At 48.8% G+C, this 26,041-nt stretch overlaps 2 protein-coding genes across 7 annotated transcripts in view; one reads left to right on the forward strand and one right to left on the reverse strand.

Moving 5' to 3' along the window:
* The window catches only part of PTPN11 (protein tyrosine phosphatase non-receptor type 11), an 83,826-nt gene extending 79,600 nt beyond the window's left edge, over positions 1-4,226 (reverse strand). For all 5 annotated transcript variants that reach the window (XM_075534399.1, XM_075534397.1, XM_075534398.1 and 2 more), the window contains exon 1: positions 4,008-4,226. In XM_075534399.1, coding sequence (XP_075390514.1) covers positions 4,008-4,021 — 14 coding nt within the window. In that variant the 5' untranslated portion in view covers positions 4,022-4,226. The remainder of the gene's footprint in view (positions 1-4,007) is intronic.
* Positions 4,227-12,457: 8,231 nt separating this feature from the next.
* Positions 12,458-17,394, forward strand: RPL6 (ribosomal protein L6). Of its 2 annotated transcripts, none has more exons than XM_075534074.1 (7): positions 12,458-12,481; positions 13,316-13,525; positions 13,616-13,711; positions 15,173-15,316; positions 15,811-15,859; positions 16,375-16,559; positions 17,203-17,394. In XM_075534074.1, exons 2-7 carry the CDS (start codon positions 13,316-13,318, stop codon positions 17,353-17,355), a joined length of 837 nt encoding a protein of 278 aa, XP_075390189.1. In that variant the 5' UTR covers positions 12,458-12,481; the 3' UTR covers positions 17,356-17,394. The 2 variants fall into 2 exon arrangements, with proteins under 2 accessions (XP_075390189.1, XP_075390190.1); XM_075534075.1 differs by lacking the exon at positions 12,458-12,481 and adding an exon at positions 12,552-12,575.
* The last annotated feature ends 8,647 nt before the right edge of the window (positions 17,395-26,041 follow it).

The following is a 26,041-nucleotide window of genomic DNA, read 5'->3' on the forward strand; positions in this document are numbered from 1 at the left end:
GTTCTTTTTCGGCAAGGAGGGTTTATTTACTCCCAGAGGGGATAAACAAACATGGCCACTGGGGAGAGCCTGGGACAAAATGTCCTTGTCGGGCAAGAGATAAACCCAAAGTCTGGAGGCCGAGAGCAAGCTCATTTGTCTTCCCCTTGCAGCTCGTCCTGCTGCCTACCTGTCGGAGGGACACAAGCAAGGGTGCAAGGTGCCCCATGTGAGTATGTAGGGGGGGACACTGGGAGACTCTCAGCAGCGGTGCCGGAGCGGGGCCGCCCAGCACGCTCAGAATCTAAATGCAGGGCGACTACTGCCCGTTATGCTGCTGGAAAATCAGGGCCTGTTTCCCCAGAGGAATCCGCACACTGAGAGCTCGCAAATTCCAATGCCTGGTGCAATGGCTAAGCACCAGGCTGCCAACTGAAACGGTTAAATACAAGAGCAAAGGCCTGGCAACGTGGTCTCGTAAAGACGACACCCTTGGAAGGCCTGGTGCGGCAGTTCTACTCTGTGCTATAAGGGCAGGGCTTCTTCCACTGTTTCCACCCTGGGCCCCTTTTCGCCCGAGCTGTGTGCCACGCGGGCAAGTCCTGCCAGACACCCCTTGGATTCCTTACGCATTTGACTCGGATCATTCGGTTTGGGTCGCTGAACAGTCAGAAACCTTTTACTGCCGCCAGGTTTTCGCGACCCCACGGTTTATGAAGCTTTGCAAGAGGGTGGCTCAGGAGTCAGACTCCACTGTTTGCCAAGTAGCACTAAGGGGGAGCCTGAGAGACCCCAGGGGGCATTTCTCTGTCAGACAGGGTTGCCGTGAGTCAGTTTCAGCTCAACAGCACAACCACCACCACGGAATAAAGAACTCTCAAAACACACTAGTAAGAAAACCACCTATTTAAAAAAAAAAAAAAAAGGGAACGATTGGAACAGATACCTCACCCACGATATAAAAACGGGTTTCCATAGACCCCAATTCAAAGACTCTAGAGGAGAAGGCAGAGCAGCCCCATAGGGTTTCCATGAATGTAAGCCTTAAAAAGGAGCCTTGGTGGCATAGTGGGTTGGTTACACGTCAGGCTGCTAACTGCAAGGTCAGCAGTTCCAATCCACCAGCTCCTCCAAGACAGAAAGTCTTTCTCTTCCTTTAAAGATCAACAGCCTCAGAAACACACAGGGGCAGCTCTACTCTGCCCTATAGGGTCTCTATAAGTCCCAGGGGACTTGATGGGAGGGAGTTGGACTGCTGTTGATGTGAATCCATCAAGAAGCAGACAGACAGCCCATTCCAAATGTCGGCAAGGAATGTGGAAGAAACAGAAGCTTTCATATATTGCTGGTGGGAATGGAAACGGTACGCCCGCTCTGGAAAACAGATTAGCCTTTTCTGAGGAAGTGAACTCTATGCCCGCTAACTACTTCAGCCACACTTAGGCAATTTGCCTAAAATAAAAATGAAAGCACATGGCCCTCCAAACATTTGTTTTTGTTTTTTCACGGGTGACGGGCTAGAACAGCTTTAATATCAGACAGAGATGATTGTAAACTTGCTTAGGGCCAATCAAACCATAATATAATATGATACTTGGTCAACTGACCTCCAAACATTTGTATGGGAATGTTCGGAAGTTATTTGCGATTGTTAAAAACTAGAAACAACCCAAACGTCCATTGACAGGGAAGAGACTACCTGGGGAAATATTACTCATCAATCAAAAGGAACTGCCTAAAATAAGAGACGGAATGCCCTATTGACACACACGGCAGCACGGATGATGTCATAATACTGTTGAGCATAAAGTTAAGTCAAAATTTTAAAACGATGGCCTATGTGGATGCATACGTACATATATAAATGTCCATTTATAGGAGATCCTAGGAAATGCACATTTACATATTATGACAGAAAAGAGAACAGTGGTTACCTGAGAACAACAAAACCCACTGCCATCAAGTCGATGCCGACTCTTAGTGACCCTACCGGACAAGGTAGACATGGACCTGCCCCCATGGGTTTCTGAGACTGTAACTCTTTACAGGAATAGAAAGCTTCATCTTTTTCCCAGGGAGTGGCTGGTGGTTTCAAACTGCTAACTTTGCAGGAAGCAGCCCAACATAAAACCACCAAGCACGCCACCAGGGCTAGCCAGGCACCAGGGAACAAGGGGCCCCAGGCCACATCCCAAGGGTGATGGGTCCATTGCACAACACTGATTCCCACGCTGGTTTCAGGAGTTGGGAACACGCTAAAACTTGCCAAATTTTACATTTTAAATATGTACAAAACACTATGTTGTCAAGCACACCTGAAAACGGATCAAATAATAAAGCCGGCTTATAAATTTGAAAAACCATCCGAAATAAGGCCCCACGGTGAGTGAGAAATGCCAGGGGCTGGGGAGGCGGAGAAATCAACTCCTTTTCCAAGTGTCATCTTTACAACTTGCTGGTTTGCCTGTCGGCCACGTGTCTACGCTTCTAACCCAGTAAATTAGACAATATAGGGTCTGTTACCATCCAGTCCCTTCTCCCCCTCCCCCTCTCCAACCCTCTTTTGTCTCCTTAAGCAGACCCTTACTTGTTTGGAAGAGCAGACACAGGGAACTAAAGGCTCCATGACTATTTGACAGATTAAAGAATAGACAACTGTTTTATTTAAAAGCTCCCTAAAGCATTCCACCATCTGAGTGAGGCTGGCTAGCCGCTGTTCTGGAGAGAGGCATCTTCCCCAGATCTGTAAGCCCTTGCCAACAGACCTGTCCAAGTCACTCACTCTCTACAAGTGCCCGAGTTTGCTCTTCCTCTCCTGTTTCTCCCCAGACCCGTGACTGAAGAATCTGCAGGTGTGTTTCCAAGAGCCATCCACACAACTGGAAAAACTGTTTTTCAACTATCTAAGGGTGACAAGTCCAGGCAGTGGGATTATATAAGAGTGGCAATTCCAGGGAGCAGGATGGGGATCTGAAAACAATAGGTCCCACGGGGCTGTGTAACAACAGAATGAAAGGCTCACAAATGATTAGCAAGCAGTATAAAATCATAGCTTCCCAGTGTTTTAATAGTGGGGATTCTGACCCCACCCACTTATTAGTTGGGATGGCCTTCGGCAAATTGCCAGACTTCTGACACTCAGCTTACTGACCTGTAAAATGGGGATAACCGGCCCGTGCCTCATAGGGTGGTGTCAAGAACTAAACTTGTTTGTCTCAGAGTTAAGAGTTAAATCAAGGTGAGCTATTCAGAATCACATTCACACACTGATCTTTCTGATCCTGGAATGAGCGAGGCACAGATTCAGATCCTGACATTTCCCAGCACCTTAACTCTAAGGCTCATCTTCCACGTCGGTGAAAGGAGGATGACTCAAGTTACCTGATTTTTAAGATGACTGGGGTGGGGGGACGGATTAAATAACTTGACCGAGCGTCCTTTTCTCCCCATCTCCCAAAGCGAAGATCGCAGAGGGCGGAAATACTTCTAATAGCTGCCGATAGTCACTTTTTCCATTGGGGGTCAGGGGGGTGGGGGGGGGAATGGAGATGCAAAGGCATAGATGGGGATCAGGGGTGCTGGGTGCAGTCCCCAAAGGCGCGCGGGAGGCGGCGTGACCCAGAGTCGTTGGACCGTCAGGGCCCCAGCCCCAGGAGCCTCCCCAAGTGCGCGGGGTTATTTCGGAATCACCATGAGGCAATTCTCATGAGGCAATGGGTCAGGAATGCGGCGCCGAGCCGGGCCGCGGGCGTCCGCGACGACCCCGGCGGCTCTACCTGCCCGGGTCCTGACGGGCATCCCCGGGGTGCACGAGCCGGAACTCCCGGAGGCAGGAAATGAATGGGGACCCGAGGGGTGGGGGCGCGGAAGAGCCAGACCCCAGGCCCCGGAGGTCGAGGCGGGTGGGAGGAAACCTGCTCCCCAAACCGAGAAGGGGGTCCAGCCGGGGCGCCCCGTCCCAGACGGGGCGGGCCGAGCGAAGCGGGGGCCCCGCTGAGGGCCGAGCCGGGGCCCCCGGGACCGCTCACCTCCGCGATGTCATGTTCCTCCCGCCCTCCGGCTCCGCGACGGGCCCGCTCCTCGCTCAGGCGCCGCTGGGCCCGCTCACATCGGGCTGGCTCCAGGGAGGCCCCGCTCGGGACCGGACAGGGGGCAGAGCCAGCCGGCCGCGCGCAGACCCCCCTCCAGGCCTGGGGATCCCCGAGTCTGTGCAGCCGGCCGCCCCCCACCCCCAGCCCGGTTCGCCCCTCCTCCTCCCCCGCCCTTCGCGGCCGGCGCCGCCGTGACGTCACCGCGCGCGACGCCCGCCGCCACTTCCGGCTTCCCGTCCGCTGAGGGGGAATGCCCGGCGGGAGGCCTGGGAAGCTAGCTCGCTCCCGGGAGCCGCCGCGCCGCCGCCGCGCGGTTCCCAGCGCTTCCTCGCTGCCCCTCCAGGCCTGAACGGGGCAGGGGGGGCGGGGGGCGTGAGCTGCAAGCTGGCCGTCGTTCGAGCCCTGTCGTCTTCTCCCGCCGTGTCCACGTCCATCCTGGCGCCGGCTGCCAAATCGAGATTCCTTGATTCCATTCCGCAGGCTTGCTGCTCCGTTTGCAAACGCTGGCGCCTCGCGAACGTCTCCCCCCGACACCCCCCTCCCCCCCCCCCCCCCCCGGCTCCGTCCCTCAGTTTCTTCAACAGTACAGGGCATCCCCTCCCCCACCCTGTGGAGTACCCTGAGGATTAAATATGTAAAGGGCTTAGCACTGGGGCCTGGCTAGTCTAGTAAGAACTGTATCGTTGTTACCTGCTCTCACCACGAAGATTAAGGATCTATTGACCCGTTAAGGGAATAGAGCTAGCACGTAGCACAACCAGGATTTGAGCGGACGACTGTTTGGCTCCAAAATCATTGGCATCCGTTGTTTCCCATGTCCTGGACAAAGAACTCTCAGACGGTGAGGTGACTGCTTCACCGTAGAATGTGTGCCCTGCAAAAAGTGTCTTCAATATCTATTGTTTTGGTAGCGCCTGTTTCTCTTCATCCTCAGAAATCCTGGCCACCTCGCACTTTGAAGAGAAAAAGAGGCTTACCCCTTCTGCTCTGTTCCCCACAGTACAGCGATCTGAAATAACAACTGATCGTTCCCTACCTTGAATGGTGTCTCTCTTTATCTAGGGTGAAGTCCAGTTTTATTTGATTTTTTTTTAAGATGGTGTGGTCTGGTCCCTGTCTACATCACCAGCCTCTTTTCTGCCCACCCCTTCCCCTCATGTTCTATGGCCCAGCCATTCTAAGTGACTTTGGGGGCTCCAATTACCATGCTTGTTGCCTTCATCCTTCACCCCCATGAATTCTCATGCTTTGAATTTCAGGGTAGAAGTCACCTTCTTTGGGATAGGAGACTCCTAATCCGGATCAAATGATCCCCGGGGCACCTATCCTAGTTTAGAATCGACCATGATAAATCGGGAAAATACATGGGAATTAAGTTCTTGCCCTCCAGAATCCAGGCTGTCTGCCTGCAAGTCTATAAGCAAGTCACTTAACCCCAACTGTGCCTCGATTTCTCCCTCTCTAAAAAGGGGATCAAAATAGTACTTACTCCCATAGGGTCCTTATTAAAAGCTTAAAAGGATTAAGGTTTTAGTTTGTTAAGTACTTAGAACAGTGGCTGCCAAATTAAGCATCTGGGAAAAGCTAATTAGTGGTTACACACTGGCTTGATCACTGCTAGTTCGAAACCACTCGCAGTTCGGAGGGACAAAGGGCTTTCTACTCCCGTAAAGACTTACAGTTTCGGAAACTCACAAGCAAAATTCTTCCCTGTCCTAAAGAGTCGCTATCAGTCAAGTCGGCATTCACTCGATGGCAGTGAAGTTGGTTTTCTTTTCTTGTAATTATCACTTGTCTCTTTTCCCAAGGAAACGGTAAGCCCCTTGAGTACAGAAACTGCCTCTCCAGTTGGTCCTATCTTCTGTACACTCTGCCGCTAGAACCGTCTTTCTGATCAGGGTGCTGAGGCAAATCTAGACATGTCACTCTGCTGGCCTGTGAATGGCATCAGAGTGTTTAGCACTACATTAAAATCCTTCCCTTAGCACCTGAGGCACATCCAGGGAAGACCTGTTCTACCTCGTTCACACCCATGCCCAGGCACACTCTTGCCATTCCCAAAGGCCTGTTGCTGTTTCTCGTACCCATGCTGTCCCAAATGTGTACAATACCTTACACACCCTTCCCTCTCTGGACATCAAGCCATGGAAGGGTCGGCTCCATCTCAATCCACCCCGCCAGGTCACTTCATGAGAACTAAAAGAGAGACCCCTTTTTCTCACTGTGTCAGGTGAACATTGGACTGCTAACTGCAAGGTCAGTAGTTCAAACTTAACTACTCCCTGGGAGAAAGACTTTAAGCTTAAAAAAAAAAAAAAAAGAAAGACGAGGCTCTGCTCCTATAAGATTTAGCCACTCGGAAACCCCTACGTACAGACACTATGACTTGAAGTCCACTTGATGGCAGTGGGTTCCTGTGCTCTTAGGGCAGCCCATGTGAACATCTAACACCAAAGTCATGACTGGTTGATGCTTCAGGGTCTCCCCTGACATCCGCAGCTTTCTTAAGTCATTTTATTGGAGGCTCTTACAGCTCTTATCACCATCCATCCATCCATCCATCCACTGTGTCAAGCACCTTTGTACATATGTTGCCATCATCCTTTTTGAAACATTTTCTTCCTGCCTGAACCCTTGGTATCAGCTCATTTGTGTTGATCATTGTGACCAGTTCCCCCTTTCTCCCCACACCTTCCCCTTCCCCTCCTGGTATCACTACTCTCATTACTGGTCCTGAAGGGGTTATCTGTCATGGATTCCCTGGGTTGAAAGGAGCTCTTATCTGTACCAGTGTACATGCTCTGATCTAGCCTGATTTAAGGTCAGGATAGTCAGGGTGGGTGTGGTGGAGGAAGCATTAAAGGACTAGAGGAAAGTTGTATGTTTCATCAGTGCTATACTGTACCCTGACTGGCTCTTCTCTTCCTTGGGACCCTTCTGTAAGGGGATGTCCAATTGTCTACCAATGGGTTTTAGGTCCCCACTCTGTCCTCCCCTTCATTCACATCAATACGATTTTTTGTTTTGAGCCTTTGATGCCTGATATCTGATCCCATCGATACCTCATGATCACACAAACTGGAGTGCTTCTTCCATGTGGGCTTTGTTGCTTCTCAGCTAGATGGTCACTTGCTTACCTTCAAGCCTTTAAGACCCCAGATGCTTTATCTTTTGATAGCCGGGCACCATCAGCTTTCTTCACCACATTTGCTTATGCACCCATTTTGTTTTCAGGGACCTTGTGAGGGAAGGTGAGGATCACATAATGCCAGATTATTAGAACAAAGTGTTTATGCATTGTAGGAGTACTTGAATGGAGGCCAAATGTCTGTCTGCTGGCTCAATACTTAACAAATAAATATATGTACATAGATGTATTTCCCTATTGTTATATATAAATATATTTACATATGTACATGCCTACATTTAGATCTCTATAAATGTCCTTTGCCTCCTAGTTCTTTCCTCTATTTCCTTTTACTTTCCTCTTGTCCCACTATCATGTTCAACCTTCATTTAGGTTTCAGTAATTCCTCTTAACTACATTGACCTTGATCAAGCCCTACCAGGCCTCCTACGCCCTTCTCGCCATTGATTTTGGATCACTTGTTTCCTTGTCCCTGGGTTTATTGGCACCCTTCCTTTCCCCTGCCTACCCCTCTCCCATGTCCCCCCAGAACCATCCAAACCATCAGTCCCGTTGTGTTCTCCTCCGGATTGTTTATCCTGCCTATCTTATCTAGATAGACATGCAGAGACAATAACAAACACAAAAACAAGACAACGCAAAACATAACAAAAGAAAACAAACAAACAAAAAGAAAAGCCTATAAATAGTTCAAGGTCTGTCTGTTGACCTTTATGAGTGTTTTCCAGTTGAGTCTGATGAGATGCCACGCTCTAGCCCCAAAGTCTATTTTTGGTATTCCACGCTCTAGCCCCAAAGTCTATTTTTGGTATTCCTTGTGGACTTCATTGCTTTGTTCCCTTTGCTGCTCTTAGTGTTTCACCTTGGTGTGGTAGGGTCAGAGCTGGCACAATTCCCGAACTGTGCCTCCAGTGTTGTCCCCTGTAGCACTGTGGGTCAATCAGGGACTTCCTGTCTCCTGGTAGGGCCAGCCCTATTGTCCTCTCTGTGCATTGACTGCTCTGAACAGGAATGTCATCCTCGGAGCTTGGTGGGCCAGGATGTGCTCCACTCTCTCCTTCCCTCCTTGTTTGCTCCTGATCAGAAGAGCCCCTCTCCCTGAGCTGCATGCAGCTTTAGTGCTCTCCTCTGAAGTGTTGCCAGCTTTTTAAAGCCAGAGTTTTCTTCCTCTTGAGAGCTCCAGTGCCTAGCAGAGAATGACCTCAAAATGGGCTTATTGAAATAAATAAACAGACTTATTTAGAGAAGCGTCCTTTGATTTTTCTTCTCAGCTAAAAACGCAATGTGAAGTCCTTGCAACAAGTCAAATAAATACAGCAATTTTTCAATGTCTATTTTTTTATTTATGTATGTAAGAGGGAGGTTTATATCAAAGAGTAATAGCATATGAAGAAAACATCTCAGCCCATCCAGAATAAGTCCATATGTCCTACATTCCTCTTCAGACTCACACAACTCATGCCATGACGCTGCATGCAGGAGTATCACAGGCCAGCGGGTGGAAAGTCTTGTGGGTCTAGTGGCGGTGGGAGCATCGCGGTGCTGGCGTCCAATGCCTATTCTGTGCTTCTCAATGTCTATTCTATCCCCCACCCTGAATATAACTGGTCGGGTTTACATGCTCCCTTATTTCTCACGATATCTGTGTAAGCACACACACGCGCACGCACACACATACACACTGCACATCCCCATTTACTCACATCTTCATTTCTTTCTATTTTATTTTTTAAAATGTGTTCATGAGACACACTTGTGATTTATACAGTCCATAATGGACACCTCTCCTATTGTACATTCCAAATATAAGGTGGGCCACGTGTGATTTTAACGTGTTTCTGTTGTTGTTATGTGCCATGGAGTCGGTTCCAACTCCCGGTAGCCATCTGTACAAGAGGACATCCTGCCTGGTCCTGTGACATCCCCACAGCCGTACGTATGTGGGAGCACCCAGGCAGCCACTGTGTCCATCTGTCTGGTTGAGGGGCCTTCATCTTCCTCCCTTTTTTGCTGCCCCAGCATGATGACCTTTTCCAGAGACTGGCCTCTCGAGCACATGAGTGTAAAGCACATGAGTCTTGTCTCTAAGGAGTATTCTGGCTGTACTTCTTCCAAGACAGATTTGTCTGTTCTGGCAGGATAGGGAAATATGTGGAAATTAAGTTCTTGACCTCCAGAAGCCTGCCTGTACTAGAGGTTGCATGTCAACAATAAGAAACAGGGGAAAGGAACTTGAAGATTTGACTGTATCCAATTGTCTTGAGTTACCTTTTACGGCCAAAACAAACATACCACAAGTGGGTGGCTTTCATGAACAGACATTTAATTTCTCACAGTTTGGGAGTCCAAAATCAGGGCACTGACTCCAGGGAAAGACTTTTTCTGTCTTTGGGGTTTGGGGGAAGATCCTTTCTCCTCAGCTCCTATTCCTAGGCTCCTTGGTAATTTTATTTGGAATTCTGTGTATCTCGTCCACCCACCCCTACCCTCTCTGCTTTTTCCAGCTGGTCTCCACCCTCTCTACTTGTTCTAGCTGGTCCTAATCTGTTCTCTTTGTATTTCAAAAGGGATTGGTCTAAAACACACCCTACACTGATAAAGCTTCTTAACATAACAAAAGCCATTATCCAATGGGGCTATAACAAGAATCTCATTCACTGCCACCAAGTAGCTGCCAATGCCTGTCAACCCAATTGGGCAGGGTGGAAGTGTCACTGTGGGCTTCCTAAAATATAACCCTTTCCTGGAGTAGAAAGCCTCCTTTTTCTCCCTGGGGGGGGGGGGGGTGGCCTTGTAGTTAGTAGCTGAGTGGGTAACCTCCAAGGCTCCTGGACCACAAGTAGACAGGATTTCCAACCAAAATTTGGGGATACCATTCAATCCAGAACAAAATATCTTTCAGACACATGTTGCTAATAGGAAACTTCTTTTTAAAATCATTTTATTGGGGGGATAGGAAACATTCTTAATGAGGTATTTTACATTGCTGTCTTCTGACTAAGCCTTCAAAAGCATATATATTTTACATTGATCAAACCAAAACACCAACCCCCCTGCCTACAAGTCAATGCTGACTCAGAGTGACCTTTGCAGAAATAGTAGAACTGCGCACCTGTGAGTTCCCGAGAATGGAACTGTTGATGGGAGTAGAAAACGCTTTCTTTTCCTGAGGAGCAGAGCACCTGCTGGTTTCAAGCTGCCAACCTGGGAATCACAACCGAATTCCTAAACACTAGGCCACTTAAAACATGTGGATAAAGGCTACCATACTGAATAGCTCATTGTTTTCTGTGACCCCCCATAATATGTATGTAGGCTCCTTAGTCATCTAGCCATGGACCTTCAAATTATTTCCAGTTTGGGACCACTAACAAAAATGCTTCCATGGACTTGCTTATGAGGGAAGTATTGACTGAATGAATCATTATATTGGCTTCAAAATTAACACTCAGGAAGTCTTATCAATATTGCCAATATCATTTTAATTTTATAAGGAAGCACTTCCCTTGAAGTCATACTCCATGTGTTGCGCTACAAGGTCAGCGTCCAGCTGTCTTGTGGTGTTCTTTCTGTGCCGTAAAGAGGGAACTCAGTTTAACTAGATGTGTGGCCTTGTAGAATTCATTGATTCTAATAAGGCCTCATTTCATCAAAAAGTCCTACCACCCAAGGAGGCGGTAATGAGGTTTAAAATGAGTTAGTTGCTGCAGACAGGTTTATTATTTACAAATAGGCAAGCACTGCGTAAACTTAAGAACCTTTTGTGCTTATCAAAACCAGGCACTTAATGATAAGGTTTACTTTGTAACTAGCATTCTTATTATCATATTCCTGTGATATTTGCCCTACTAATGAACTGCGAGGAAGCCCTAGTGGCTGAATGTATAAGGCTGCCAACCAAATGGTTGAGATTCCAACCCTCTTACCCTGGAGATCTGCGCCTGGCTGTAAAGATCACTTTCTTAACGACTCGTGAATCGACTCTTCCCAGCAGTGAACCAACCATCCTCTGGAGTTGAAATTGATTGGTAAAGAACCAGAAGGTTGCAGTACCGAAATACACCATAAGAGGGATAGTTAAGCTTTCATTTCAGTGGTTCTCAACCTTCCTAACACCATGATCCTTTCATACAGTTCCTCATGTGGTGGTGACCCTCCAACCATAAAATTATTTTCATTGCTACTTCACCACTGTCATTTTGCTACTGCTATGAATCGTCATGTAAATATCTAATAGGCAGGATGTATTTTCATTGTTACACATTGAACATCATTAAAGGATAGTGATTAATCACAAAAAACAATGTCATTATATATTGTGAAATATTTATTTCTAATGAAAAATCAATGAAATTGTGTCTTGAAGCATGGTGTAGCATGAGGCAGACCGGCCTGGAGACAGAAGAGTGGCGTCTGGGTTTCTAAGATCATTGGAAATATGTGTTTTCAGGTGGTCTTAGGGCAGGCGACCCGACCCCTGTGAACACGTCATTCGACCCCAAAGGGGTCGCAACCCACACAAGTTGAGAACCGCTGTTTTATTTCGAGGCTCGTCCATTTAACAACTACTTGGGAGCATCCAGCAGGTGAAATAGTCCTGGTGTTGTACAGTGATTACGCATTGGGCTGCACATGGGAGGGGTCCCCAAGCAAGAGTTCATCCTCCCCCACCTCCAGAAAGCTAACAGCCACTTCACCCACCCCCCAATTTCCAAAGACGTTAGCTCCCTCCAAAACCCGATCCCAGCCACCACTCCTGTCCTGCCTTCCAGGCATCTCCCCAGCACACCATCAATCAACGCGACGACTTGTGGGTAGGGGGGAAGTGGGGGGACGAAGATGGGCTTTCTACTCCAGTTAACAGTTTTAGTCTCGAATATCCACAGGAACAGTTCTACCCTCCCTTTATAGGGTCGCTATGAGTCGGCATTGACTTATTGGCAGGGGGGTTGGTGTTTGGGTTTGATAAGTAAAATATGGGGCTATCGTGTCTACTACCAATCAGAATCAAGGCGATGGGAATAAGTTTTTATTTGACTAGGTGGAAATCTCTGAGATTATCTTTTATTTTTTGAAGGCTCGTGGGCATGTGACAACATAAAACAATTGAAGACAAAATATGCTTCCCCACCCCGACCCCTTCAAAGAAAAAAACTACATTTCCCATGGTTCTTCAGATCCGGAAGGAAGTGCAACTGACACCTTCCCGTGATGCCTTATAGACCGGAAGCTGCGGCCTTAATTCTCTTTCCCATCTTGCAAGGTAAGAATGGCCACTCTTCTGGGCAAGAGTTGATCTCCGGACTTTAATCCTTCGCCATCCGAACTGGGAGGGCATCAAGTTGCCATTTAGAAGGGTCGGTCATGCTCAGGGCGAAGTAGGGGGCCTCCTAGACGCTTCATTTCTTTCCCTTGGGTTTGTGGCGGGGGACGAAGTGGCTGCGCTCGGCTGCCGTGGAAGCTGCGGAAGCTCGCCGGCCTCCCGAGCTGGGGCGCGAGGGTTCCAGGCGGGCTGGGGGTGCCGGAGGCATCGGGCCAGTGTGTGCGTTCCGGAATCCAGGGCGAGGCTTCCCGAAGAGGTCGCTGCGCTTGTCTCAAGCCACGTTTGGGGTTTGGGACCGAAGCCAAAATGCCGGCTTCTCGTGGACCCGGGTCCGCTGCCGGAAGTCGCATCTTGAGCTTCGTGCTTTTCGCGTGTGTGTGGCCGGTTTAGAGCGAACTGTGTCCATGCCTTTTAAATAGCAGTCGTAACAAAAAGGCGCAAAGACCCTAAAAGCAGATACCTTGAGCCTCCAGGCGGCTCCTGCTTTCCTGCCAGAGGTTGAGGCGCGTCGTTAATCTGATTTGCTTAGTTTACTAACCCGCACGGCAGGAATAATGGTGGTTTAGACTAGAGGCTCTTGACCATTGAGTCGCTGAAGACACGCTCACGTCGCGTTGATGGTGTCCTGGGGAGACGCCTGGAAGGCAGGACAGGAGTGGTGGCTGGGCTCGGATTTTGGAGGAAGTTTAACGTCCTTGGAAATTGGGGGGGTGAAGTGGCTGTTAGCTTTCTGGAGGTGCAGTTTTGAAGCATGGCTTGCTCCCTCGTTGGTAGATGGCGGGTGAGAAGGCGGAGAAGAAGCCCGAAGTCAAGAAAGCAGATGCCAGTGGCCAAGTTAAGGCGAAGGGGCAAAAGCCCAAGAAAGGGAAGCCACACTGCAGCCGAAACCCAGTCCTAGTCAGAGGAATCGGCCGGTATTCCCGCTCCGCCATGTATTCCCGCAAGGCCATGTACAAGAGGAAGTACTCGGCAGCCAAGTCCAGGGTAAGGAATCAGATGGGGGTCCCCATACCGTGGTGGTTGGTTCCTCACGTAGTCCTGCCACCTGACTTTGATGCCTGGGGCTCCCTGTAGGTTGAGAAGAAGAAGGAGAAGGTTCTGGCTACTGTCACAAAGCCAGTCGGTGGTGACAAGAACGGCGGGACCCGAGTGGTGAAGCTGCGCAAAATGGTAAGACGGGAGGGGGGACAACACAACATGGTAGTTGGTCGGGTGTGTTTTGCTGGAAGCTTGAATGCTCACCTAGATTGTGGGGTGTGCTGAGTTTTCAGAGGTTTACCAAAGAGTTGTTCTCTGAGATGACAGCTTCATTCAGGCTTTGCAGCCTGGCATGACCCCGTAGGGTGGTGGTCAGGGTTGAATGAGAAAATAGGAAAAACACCTAGACTCTGGAATGGGCTGGAGAATATTGTTTTTTGTGTTGATTAGGAAAACTTCCCAGGTGTGAAGCTTGGAGTGAAAGTAGACCCAGCAGAGATGACTTTGGCTCCCTTGTCACTGCTTTTGGCTCCCTTGTCATGGTTTTTGTGTTTGTCGTAAATACAAGGTGGTTCACCAAAACAAGGAGAGCCTTCCGTAGTTGCGATGTCCTTGTTGGGCATGTTGCTTAACAGAGAGCGTACCCGGCTACTTGAGCAGCCTGCACACTGCAGGCAGAAATGAAGCCCATGTCACAGGGCATTTCATCCTCAATGGTGGGGAAGGAATGGGCTTAATTGAGAACCAGAGGTTGGCCTCAGGTCCTCTCTTCCAGGGGTGGCAGGGACAGCCTGGGCTGCCACAGTGATGTCCTGGGGTGGGTGCTCAGGTTCCTGAGGCCGGTGGGACCCCATAGTGGCCTTCCTTGCTTCTGATGGGTTGCAGGGACCAGAGACGGGCCTGGCCATCATGGCATATAGAGCATGACCTTTTCTGCCATGGACCACTTGGTTATCACATCATTCATCAGCTTTAGAATTATACTTGATCAGACATTTTATTGCCTCCCCTGGAACCACTTTGGTGGAGGGAGGGGTATGGTGTTGATTGCGTGGGCTGGAGGGTCCAGCAGGCAGCATGCATCCCACAACTCTGTGTGATACTTGGGCTTCTCACCTGAGGGCAGGGAGCCTCTGTCACTAACAAAGTCACCAAGGGCATGGTGGGGTGGTTGAGGGTTCTGTCATGGCTCTAGAAGTCTGAGAAGCTCTCCTGTCAGTGGCGTTTCTAGGGATTAACTGTCCTGAAGTGGAGCGTTCACAGTATAAGAGGTATGAAGGGATGTGGTTGTCTGTCGTTTCACATAACCACCTGAGGTGTTAACTACAAGGAGGTCAGTGGCTCGAAGCGACCAGTCACTCCATAGGAGAAGAATGAGGCTGTCTGCTCCCACAGAGATGTACAGTCTCTGGAGTTGGAAACAGTGACAACGGTGGTGGTGAATTAGTCTTTAGTGACATTTCATTTGGAAACCAGGCTTAAACTGAGCCATCCACGTAGATTGTGCAAACTGTCATGTGTTCGGAAGCACAGTGGTTGATGTATGCTGTGTGGTCTCAGGCAGGGTGTTTACGTTTCCTGCAAGCGTGCTGTCAATGAGCCCTCCTCAAGGGGAGGGCTTCTCTGAGTAAACGGGACGGGCTCTCCCCACAGCCTAGGTATTACCCTACGGAAGACGTGCCGCGGAAGCTGCTGAGCCACGGCAAGAAGCCCTTCAGCCAGCATGTCAGGAGACTGCGCGCCAGCATCACCCCAGGGACCGTGCTGATCATCCTCACAGGGCGCCACAGAGGCAAGGTGAGCAGGGTGTCTCCTCGGTGGGGTGGGGAGATTCCGGCAGTCCCTTCTGTAGGTGAGTTTCTGGTTTGGTTTGTGTGATCGTAGGTGGTCCGGTAACACCATGGTCACTTGGTAGCATGCCATTTTGGATGTATTCCTAACATCCTGTTAATGCGAAGCATGTTTGGCCCATAGTACACTGTGCTACTTAGCCATTCCCTGTCATTGAGTGCTTTTCACAGGTGGTAGGATTATCGCTAGCTTTCCTCCCTCTGGATACAAGGTGCTCATGGAATTGAGTTTTTTATTCCTAAAGTAATGGTGCTCATTGTCTCAAAACACAAATGCTGGCACCGTCGATCTTGGCCCTGTGGGTGGTGTGGTGTCAGTCTGCATGCCTGTGCCCGGGTACACAGTTCCTCACCAAGTGCATCCACGTGGGGTTTGATGGTTTCGAGAGACAGCTGCTGCTGGTCACAGAAGCATCTCATGTTTCCTCCTTCACTTTACAGAGAGTGGTCTTCCTGAAGCAGCTGGGCAGCGGCTTGCTGCTTGTGACTGGTAAGTACCGGTTTTGTATTCCCTTCACCTTGACTGTCTGCACCAAGGTTCCCCTGCTGGAGGGTCCGGGGCCTCTTCTCACAGTGGCCATGGGCGCTTCTGGGTTAAGTGGTGACTCATGTTTAAATTCAGCATGTTGCTGCAGCATTTCCCCACGAAATGCAGAATGGTCCCAATAGCATGTCCTGCATAGGACTTGTCTATCATTTGGTAGCAGAATCCTGTGCCTAAACGTGTCATCAGAGGCTTTTGACAGTCCTGACCCACCAGTTAAGTAGGGGAGGGATTGCTCTTTCCCAGCTGGTATGACCTGAAAAATGTGAGATGGGGCAGGACCTTCGGTAAGGAACTGAGCTCTTGGGGAAACGTCTTGGTGTTGGCTCTCGAGAGAACACTGGAATTTCTACAAAGCCACGCTCCTGGATCTCTCCCAGAGGAACCACAGTGCCTCCTCCAAGTCAGTTCTAAAGTGTCTGTTGCCCTTTCTTTCCCTCACCAATGTTGCCTCCTCTCAGGACCTCTCTCCCTCAACCGAGTTCCTCTGCGCAGAACACACCAGAAATTTGTCATCGCCACCTCCACTAAAGTTGACATCAGTGGTGTGAAAATCCCCAAGCATCTCACAGACGCCTACTTCAAGAAGAAGAAGCTGCGGAAGCCCAGACACCAAGAAGGCGAGATCTTTGACACCGAGAAAGAGGTGAGTGTCTCTGGTGCAGTCTCCTGTGGCGGTGTGGGCGCTTCAAGCTGGCATAAAAAATAAACAGGCTTGCGCATCATTGCACGGAAAGAGGGAAGGGGTAAAGAATGAGAGATGTCTGAGGAACACTCGGTATTTTTCCAGATTCTTCTAAATTCAGTCATCTCATGATGTGTGTCTCCACTTTATAGATTCTGGGGTTTGGGAGGGCCCTTCTGGGACTTTACTGCTACTGTTGTTAGGTACAGACCCGTCTTTATCCTGGGTGCATACATTACAGTAGCCCAGGGGTCAGCAAACTTCTGAAATCAAAGAGCCGATCCTGCCTCACAACAATTTAAAAATTGTTCGAGGCATAGATACGTTTCTACAAACAAATCACCATTGTCTAAACAATGTTCTTTAAAGAAGTTTTTTAATTGTACTTCAGAGCCACAGACCAGAAGAGCCGAGTGCGGATATGGCTGTAGTTAGCTGACTACCATAGACCACGGGGAGCATATCGTTCTGTTATAGCTGACAGTCAGGGTTGTCTTTATAGATATTCCTGGAAACCAGCACTTGGGATTCGTGTTCGTTAGTTGACTGAGGAATTTGGTCTTCGTGACTTGCTTATTAAACGTGGTGTTCTCTTTCGTTACAGAAATACGAGATCACGGATCAGCGCAAGGCTGATCAGAAAGCTGTGGACTCCCAAGTTTTGGCAAAAATCAAAGCTGTTCCCCAGCTCCAAGGCTACTTGCGTGCTACCTTCGCGCTCACGAACGGGGTTTATCCTCACAAATTGGTGTTCTAGATTCTTGCAAAGAACTTAATTAAATAACTCAAAGTTTGACTGTTTTGTTTTTCTTTTGGTAAAATCTCAGCCTGACTTAAGTTAAAGAGGTTCCTAACAAGCTAAGAACTTTTGGCCCCGTGGTCACCCTTGGCACTAGGTCAACGTCGTTTCCATCAGGTTCTTTGTGTCTGGCATAGCTTGTCCACTTAACTCTCTGTCCCCCATGAAACTGGCATCCCGCTAGGCATCCCAGAACAGGGCCAGGTGAGACCACACAGTAGGACCACCATGAGGCCTGGACCAGAAGTCCTTTCCTCCCCACATGATTTAATGAGCTGCTGACCACAGAGTCAGTGACTTGAACCTCCCAGCCCCTCTGGGGGAGATGAGGCTGTCCCCAGGAGATGGACTATGTTCCGAAGAAGTAGTATAGTCTTTGCTAACACTATTTCCAGTCTGTTTGTCTATTGGGAGCCTCAGCCTAGCAAATTCCTGAGTCTCAGAAACAAACCCTGTGTGGGTGGATATGAGTTTTTTTAAATACTCCTTGGTTAGACAGTGGGCTGCCCACCAGCTGTTCCTAGTGAGGAAGCTGGGACGGTAATCTTGTAGAAACGTCCAGCATATCAATGTTTGGCCCGCTCTGTTGGCAACCTTCAGGGGCTCTGGTGATGAACAGGTCACTGTCAGGTGTGAAAACCTGTTTGCAGTTCTCCCCTAGACAACTAGGGATGGGTTTGAGTTGGGAGGTAAGTGACCATGTCCAAGAAACTTAAGACCTTGCCATTCTGCATCCCTTCGAACAAATGTGTCAGTCGTCACTGCCATTGAGTCGATAGCCACTGAGCAACCTAGGGAAGGGTAGAACTGCCCCTGTGGGTTCCCCAGACTTCAGTGGAGTCAAAAGCCTTGTCCTTCCACATGGAGCTGCCACAGTTGCCAATGACCTATGTATAATCTCTGTGCTACCACGTATGAGTCATTCATTTAAGAGCATTTTATTGGGGCTCTTGAAGCTCCTAACAGCCCATACATTGCACATGTTCTCTCGCTGGTATCTTTAGATTTTAGCCATCCTGATAACCTCTGGGGTGTGTGTGTTTTGAAACTTCTTGAAAATGTCCTTCGCCCCTTTGTGGCTCTCAGTTTCAAAATGGTCATGGGTGGAGGGTCCTTTTTCCTGACTGCGCCCCTCACTTGCTTTTTTGCGCCCTCCCTGTTTTAAGAGAACGTTTCAGCAATGTTTCCCCTTCAACCATGTATACGGGAGAGGCTCAGCCACGTGGCTTAAATCCACAGTCATCCAGCTTCCCTGTCCTGTACTTAGTTTCCCAAGTCAGGCTGCTTCAGTCACCGACCTGCTCTTCCCACCTGTCCTCTCACCCTGCCCTGTGCCTACTCAGCCTACGTTGTAATGATGAGTTGACTTCTAGATGGCAGGCCAGTGGAAGCATCTGTTGTGTTTGGCTGATCTAGTTATTAGAAAGCTCTGGTGTGTGATGAGCATGGCGCTAGAATCTTGAAAGGTGAGGCTTGCAGTTTTTTCTGCTGATTTGCCAAAATTCATAGGTGACTGTACGAGGATGTTGACTACAAGTATTTGGGTTCCATCAGTAGAGGAATTAAAGTCGTTGACATCAGAGACCAGAGTATTCAACTAAATTGCCACTCGGTAGAACTAACCCCTTTGAGTTTCCACAAAGGCTGTTATTTTTTGGGGGGCGGGGGGGCTGGCAATCTTTACTGGAGCAGGAAGCCTCTTTCTCCCCCGTCCCCTGGAGCGGCTGGTGGATTTGAACTGCTGACCATGTGGTTCACAGCCCAATACAGAAGCTACTAATGTGGTTTAAAAGAATGAGGTCCCTCTATCTGAACTATGAAGGGACAAGGCAGGTTGAGCGGAACATACTGCAAATTTTAAGCATGAAAAGCGCTGAGGTCCCAGCAAAGGTCTTTACAAACCAACTAGAAAGGAATTTTGAGACAAGGCAATGTTAATACAGCCTGGGGGATGGAGCTTCCTACCTTGTAAAGAATCACCGTCTCAAACCCACAGGGGCAATTCTACCCTGTCTAGAACACGGCCGTGAGTGCGTGAGATGAGGACTTGATGAAACTAGACAAGGTTGGGAAGTAGAATGTGCACTATCTCACTTCCGATTAAAAAAGTATTCAATACATTTTGGTCTTCAATTGTGGAAGAGCTGGAAGAACTGCTCCTGTGGGGATGTCAATCCTTTAAAAGCCATTAAGACTTATTTTACAATGGCAATCCAGTCATGGAAATGACTTTTTAATGAAAACATTTTTTTTCTACCGAAATTGGAAGAATGGCCTTGTCTTTCATTTTTGCAAAGTTCGGGTGTCTGCTTTTGTCTCCATTTCCCCAAAACTTGGTGCCCTCTAATCTAGATCCTCAGTCCATGGGGCAGAGTCGAACTGCCCCTGTGGGCTTCCAAGGATGGCAATCTTGACAGGAGAAGAAGCTTCATCTTTCTCCCACTGGGCGTCTAGTCGATTCTAACTCCTGACCACTAACTAGCAAGCAGCACCCTACCTAACCCTTGGCAGGGCCTGGCCGCCTTGGTTTCATAGAAGGCAGCTGGATTCTTGTTCCCCAAAGACAGCATGTTCTACAGCTTCTGGAAAACCCACTCTCTCCTCCAGAGGGAACGAAAGTGAGGCAATCTTGGTCACATTCTAATTGTTTGGGGTTTGGACCTCAGGGACCCCTTTCAAGCTCGCCGGAGTGCCCATAACCTTGGAGAATGACTGTCCTAGTCCCTTGGCAATGTTCCATCAGAGGGGAGTCTCTTTCCTTCCCCCTGGTGACTGGCCTTGACCAACAGCCTGTGGCATCCATGATGCGGTCTAGGTTTTGCAGCTTCCGGGGCCTGTGAGAAAGCCCCAGCTAGCCTCCCTACAACCAAGACCACGAGGCTAAAGAGGCCTGAAAGAGCCAAAAGCCAGCTCCGACCCCAAGACGTGAATGAGGGCTTCCAAGACCCTCCAGGCCCAGCTGAGCTGCTTCCAGCCACATGAATGTCAGCCCTACCGGAACTGCCCAGAAGTGTAAGCATGGAGAACCCTGGCCTGCTGTCCAGTTGTTCTGACTCCTGGCACCCCTTTAGGGCAGAGTCGACCAGCCTCGTGGGGGTTCCCAGGCTGTAATCTTTAAGGAAAGCAGACTGCTTCATCTTTCTCCTACATGGGACTTTGAACCACTGACCTTTTGGGTGAGTTGAAACAGTGCTTCACCACGCTGCCACCAGGCCCTTTTCTAGCATTTAATCATTTTTTGGGGCTCGTACAATTCTTTTTTTTTTTAACGTTTTATTAGGGGCTCATACAACTCTTATCACCGTCCATACATATACATACATCAATTGTATAAAGCACATCTGCACATTCTTTGACCTAATCATTTTCTTTTCTTTCTTTCTTTTTTTTCCCCTCTCTTTTTTTACATTTTATTAGGGACTCATACAACTCTTATCACAATCCATACATATACATACATCAATTGTATAAAGCACATCCATACATTCCCCGCCCCAATCATTCTCAAAGCATTTGCTCTCCACTTAAGCCCTTTGCATCAGGTCCTCTTTTTTTTCCCCTCCCTCCCCACTCCCCCCTCCCTCATGTGGGGCTCATACAATTCTTATCACAATCCATACATACATCCATTGTGTCAAGAACATATGTACATTTGTTGCCATCATCAGTCTCAAAACATTTACCTTCTACTTGAGCCCTTAATATCGGCTGCTCATTTTCCCCCTCCCTCCCCACTGCCCCCTACCTCATGAACCCTTCATCATTCATAAATTATTATTTTGTCATATATTAACACTGTCCGATGTCTCCCCCTGCCCTCTCCTCTGCTGTCCCTCCCCCAGGAAGGAGGCTAAACGTAGATTCTTGTAATCAGTTCCCCCTTTCTACCCCACATTCTCTCCACCCTCCAGGCATCACCACTCTCACCACTAGTCCTGAAGGAGTCACCTGTCCTGGATTCCCTGTGTTTCCAGTTGCTCTCTGTACCTATGTACATCCTCTGGTCCAGCCAGATTTGTAAGGTAGAATTGGGATCATGATAGTGAGGGAGGAAACATTTAAGAACTAGAGGAAAGTTATGTTTCATTGTTGCTTCCCTGCACCCTGACTGGTTCACTGATTGACTTAATAGATAATGGATTGATTGTGTGTGTGTACACAGTCATCGAAAAGAATCTGAGAAGTACTCAACGGGAACGTTGATGGAAACAAAAGAAGCCCCTATTGAAATAAGTACCAGAGCAGAGTCTGGAACAAGGATATTCCAAAGAAAACCTCCACACAACCGGTCACTTCTTCGTGTCCTTCAAGTTATTAGAGGTGGTTCCTGTGGAGGAACAGCCACTTGTGTGTTTTGATTTCCTAAGCAGAATGTTCCGGCTGCTGTCACAGGTTCATAAGTATCCTGCCACCTCATAAGTATAATCTGTTGTGAGGAGGCAACGAGTCGGTGCCAGCCCATAGCGACCTTAATGCACAGCAGAAGGGAACACTGCCCTGTCCTGCACCATCCCAAGATGGCTCCTAGGCTTGAAGCCCTTGTTGCAGCCACTGAGTCAGTCCATCTACTTGAGGGCCTTCTTCTGGTCCTATGTCACTCAGTGACTGCATACTATTTTATCTCACAATGTGCATGCTTGTCAATGGAGTTGACTTCCTTGAAGCGATCCCCCTCAACCTGTCCCTTCCCACCTCTTTCCCAGCCCCAAGAATCACAGCTCCATCTCCCAGGCAGTGCCCCACCCTGAACCCTCATAGCCCCCCCACCCTCCTCCTCACATCTGCCAATACTCGTCAGTCGCGTGCACCTCCTTCATCGCTTCAGGGTGCAACCTCATGGAACCACGCCACTAGCCACTCACCCAGTTGAAGACCATGTAATTTCTCTTCTGAATTCCTACAACAGCTGTAGGTCATTGTCCTGCCTGTACTTTCTCACCTGAGACCACTCTCCAACCTGAGAGCTATGTGTGATGCTGTCAACGGCAACCCTTAGGGTGTGAAATGTTGGAACGTGTATGTCACAGGATGTTGGAATGTATATGGCACGTATGTTACCCAAAACTCACCTATATTTTCCTTCCTGGTAGCATAATGAATGACAGGTTGGGCTTCTGACTGTAAAGTCAGCAGTTTGAAACCGCCAGCCATTCCTTGGAAGAAAGATTAAGCTTTCTACTCCCCAAAACAGTTTCTGTCTCAGAAATCTACAGGGGCAGTTCTGTCCTGTCCTACAGGGTCACTATAAGTCAGAATCAACTCTGGCAGTGAGCTTCCTTCCTGATAACATGTCTATTTTGAGCCCTTTCCTCCCGAGAAAGCATCCCATCCCAGCAATCAAGTATCAGTCCTGACCATGCCCGGTTTGCTGAGAATGTGCAGAATGGCCAGTCACAACCTTCGGGTCACCCTGGAATGAAAGAACTTTAATCAAGGAACCAGAAATAACCTAACCAAACTCACTTCCATTGAGTCCATGCTGGCTTATAGCGACCCTATAGGACAGGATAGAACTGCCCCTGTGAGTTTACTGAGACCGTACCTCTTATTATTATTTTATAAATCATTTTATTAGGGCCTCATACAACTCTTATCACAATCCATACATACATCTATTGTGTAAAGCACATTTGGGCATACATTGCCCTCATCCTTCTCAAAACATTTGCTGCCCATGTAAGCCCTTGGCATCCGCTCCTCATTGCTCCCTTCCCTCCCCACTGCCCCCTCCCTCATAAACCCTTGATAATTTATAAATTATTATTTTGTCATATCTTTCACTGTCCGACATCTCCCTTCACCTACTTTTCTGTTGTCCGTCCCCCAGAGAGGAGGTTATATGTAGATCCTTGTAATTGGTTCCCCCTTTCTACCCCACCCTCCCTTCAGCCTCCTGGTATCGCCACTCTCACCACTGGTCCTGAAGGGATCATTTCTCCTGGATTCCCTGTGTTTCCCGTTCCTCTCTGTACCAGTGTACATCCTCTGGTCTAGCCAGATTTGTAAGTAGAACTGAGATCATGATAGTAGTGGGGTGGGGGAGGAAGCATTTAGGAACTAGAGGAAAGTTGTATGTTTCATTGTTGCTATATTGCACCCTGACTGGCTCCTCTCCTCCTCATGACCCTTCTGTAAGGGGATGTCCAGTTGCCCACAGATGTGTCTTGAGTCCCCACTCTGCACTCCCCCTCATTCACAATGATATGATTTTTTGTTCTGATGATGCCTAATACCTAATCCCTTCGACACCTCGTGATCGCACAGGCTGGGCGATTCCATGTGGACTTTGTGGCTTCTGAGTTAGATGGCTGCTTGTTTATCTTCAAGCCTTTAAGACCCCAGGCACTATATCTTTTGATAGCCGGGCGCCATCAGTTTGCTTATACACCTGTTTTGTCTTCAGTGATTGTGTCGGGAAGGTGAGCATCATGGGGTGCCAGTTTGATAGAACAAAGTATTCTTGATTGAGGGAATATTTGAGTGGAGGCCCAATGTCCATCTGCTACCTTAATACTAAACTTATACATATATGCACATAGATCTATTTCCCCATCCTCATATATAAATATATTTACATATGTACATGCCTTTATTTAGACCTCTATAAATGCCCTCTGCCTCCTACTTCTTTCCTCTATTTCCTTTGACTTTCCTCATGTTGCACTATCATGCTCAGTCCCCACCAGGGTTTCAATAATTCCTCTTTTTGACTTTACCCTTGATCATGCCTTACCAGACCTCCCACACCCACCTCATCACCAATTTGGATCACTTGCTATTCCCTTGTCCCTGTGTTTGTTAATACCACTTCTTTTCCCCCTATCTCCCCCTCTCCCATGTCCCCTCCCCCTCTCTCATGTCCCCTCCCCTCCAGAACCGTCACTCCTGTTGTTTACTCCTTATTATTTTTTGCAAATCATTTTTTGGGGGCTCGTACAACTCTTATCACGATCCATCCATCCATCCATTGTGTCAAGCACATTTATACATTGGTCGCCATCATCATTCTCAAAACATTTTCTTTCTACTTGAGCCCTTGGTATCAGCTCCTCATTTTTCCCCTCCCACTCCCACCCTCCCTCAGAGACTGTAACTCTAGATGGGAGTCAAAAGCCCTGTCTTTCTCCCCAGGAGCAGTTTGGCAGCTTCGAACTGCTGACCTTGCAGTTCACAGCCCAACATGTAACCACTACACTACTAGGGCTTCTCAATAGGCCAAAAGTGGCCGGAAAGATGTCACCAGGCCCACTCGGAAGAGATTTGAAAGCCAGAAGGCCTTTAATCCATATCCTGTAGAGATTCATAATCCTGCCCTAATTAATACCTACTCATAACCATTCCTGGGAAATATGTTCCATCTTCACAATCTCCTCTTTTTACTTCCTGGGCTTCCGTATCAAAGTGTCAGCCCCCTGTTTGGGAGAACGTGCCTGGGCTGGGCCCAGCCTGCTCCTAGCAGGATCATCCACAGTAAAGCATCCAATCTGTTTCTCAGAGGCTCTGAGGAAGACCCGGACTGGGAACACTCCGTTTCCCACAAGGCACCTGCCTCCACAGCTAATGTTATTCTAAAATGCAAATCCAATCCCTGCGATTCCATTACCCAAATTTCTCAGGGATGCCTCACTACCCTTTGGGAAATGTGCCTCTCTCCTAGCTTCCCTGTTGGACCCCCTGCTTTTCCGTCTCAGGCTTCATTCCTCTGATCTCCGTTCCAATGCCAATCTCGTTCTAATGCCAATTTCATTCCAATGCCAATCTCGGGTGACCCAGTTTCAGAAGGGAAGGCTGTCGGTGGAGACTGTGCTGGGGAACTCCGGCTCCCAGAGTAGCTGCTCTGGGCTCAGATCCCCGCCCTGCCACTCCCAGACTGGGAAACTGTCAACTCATGGGGCTTACAGGTCCCCATCTGTAAAACAGAAACAGAGATGGTGCCTGGCCCCCTTGGTCTGTGTCTGTGGGCAGAGCACCGAAGACATCATGGCAAAGAATCCACGGTGTGTATTAGCTGTCATGACTCTGCTCTCCTGTCCACCTCTCCTCTCTCACCTCCTGGTCTTCGCACACGCTATAGGGTATGGCTGCCTCAGACTCTCTCTGCCACTATCCTCGCCCAAGAAAAGAGCACACGATTAATTCAGGTAGCCTTCTGGGTCATGGCTATTCAAAGCTGGCACTACCGACCTAGTGATCCTATAGGACAGGGTGGGACTGCCCCCGTGGCCTTGTACGGGAATAGAAAGCCTTATCTTTCTCCCTCGGAGCAGCTATGGGGGGTTTTGAAATGCTGACCCGCTATGCAGCGTGATGGTTTTATTTCCCTCTTGCACAAACTCCACAACCATGCCTCTGACCCACTTTTCCTCTTGGGGAGTGGGGGGACACTCATTCTCGAAAGTTTGGCAGAAGAGGGGAGGGAGTGGCCTGCTGGGCAAGTCCGAATGGAACGTCTCGGTGCTGCGAGCCCTCCGGGTGGTCACTAGGCGGCAGCAGAGAACGTCGCTGGCTTCACACGCTCCCCGGGGCTGGTTTCTGCAGAGGAGGCTCTGCATCCGAGAATGCAGCTTCATCCTTGGGCACTTTATGCGGGTGGAGGCCTGTCCTTTAGCTCCCACCGCCCAGTGGAGCTTCGCGGAGAGAATTT

This window comes from Tenrec ecaudatus, chromosome 16, assembly GCF_050624435.1.
Source record: "Tenrec ecaudatus isolate mTenEca1 chromosome 16, mTenEca1.hap1, whole genome shotgun sequence".
NCBI lineage: Eukaryota > Metazoa > Chordata > Mammalia > Afrosoricida > Tenrecidae > Tenrec > Tenrec ecaudatus.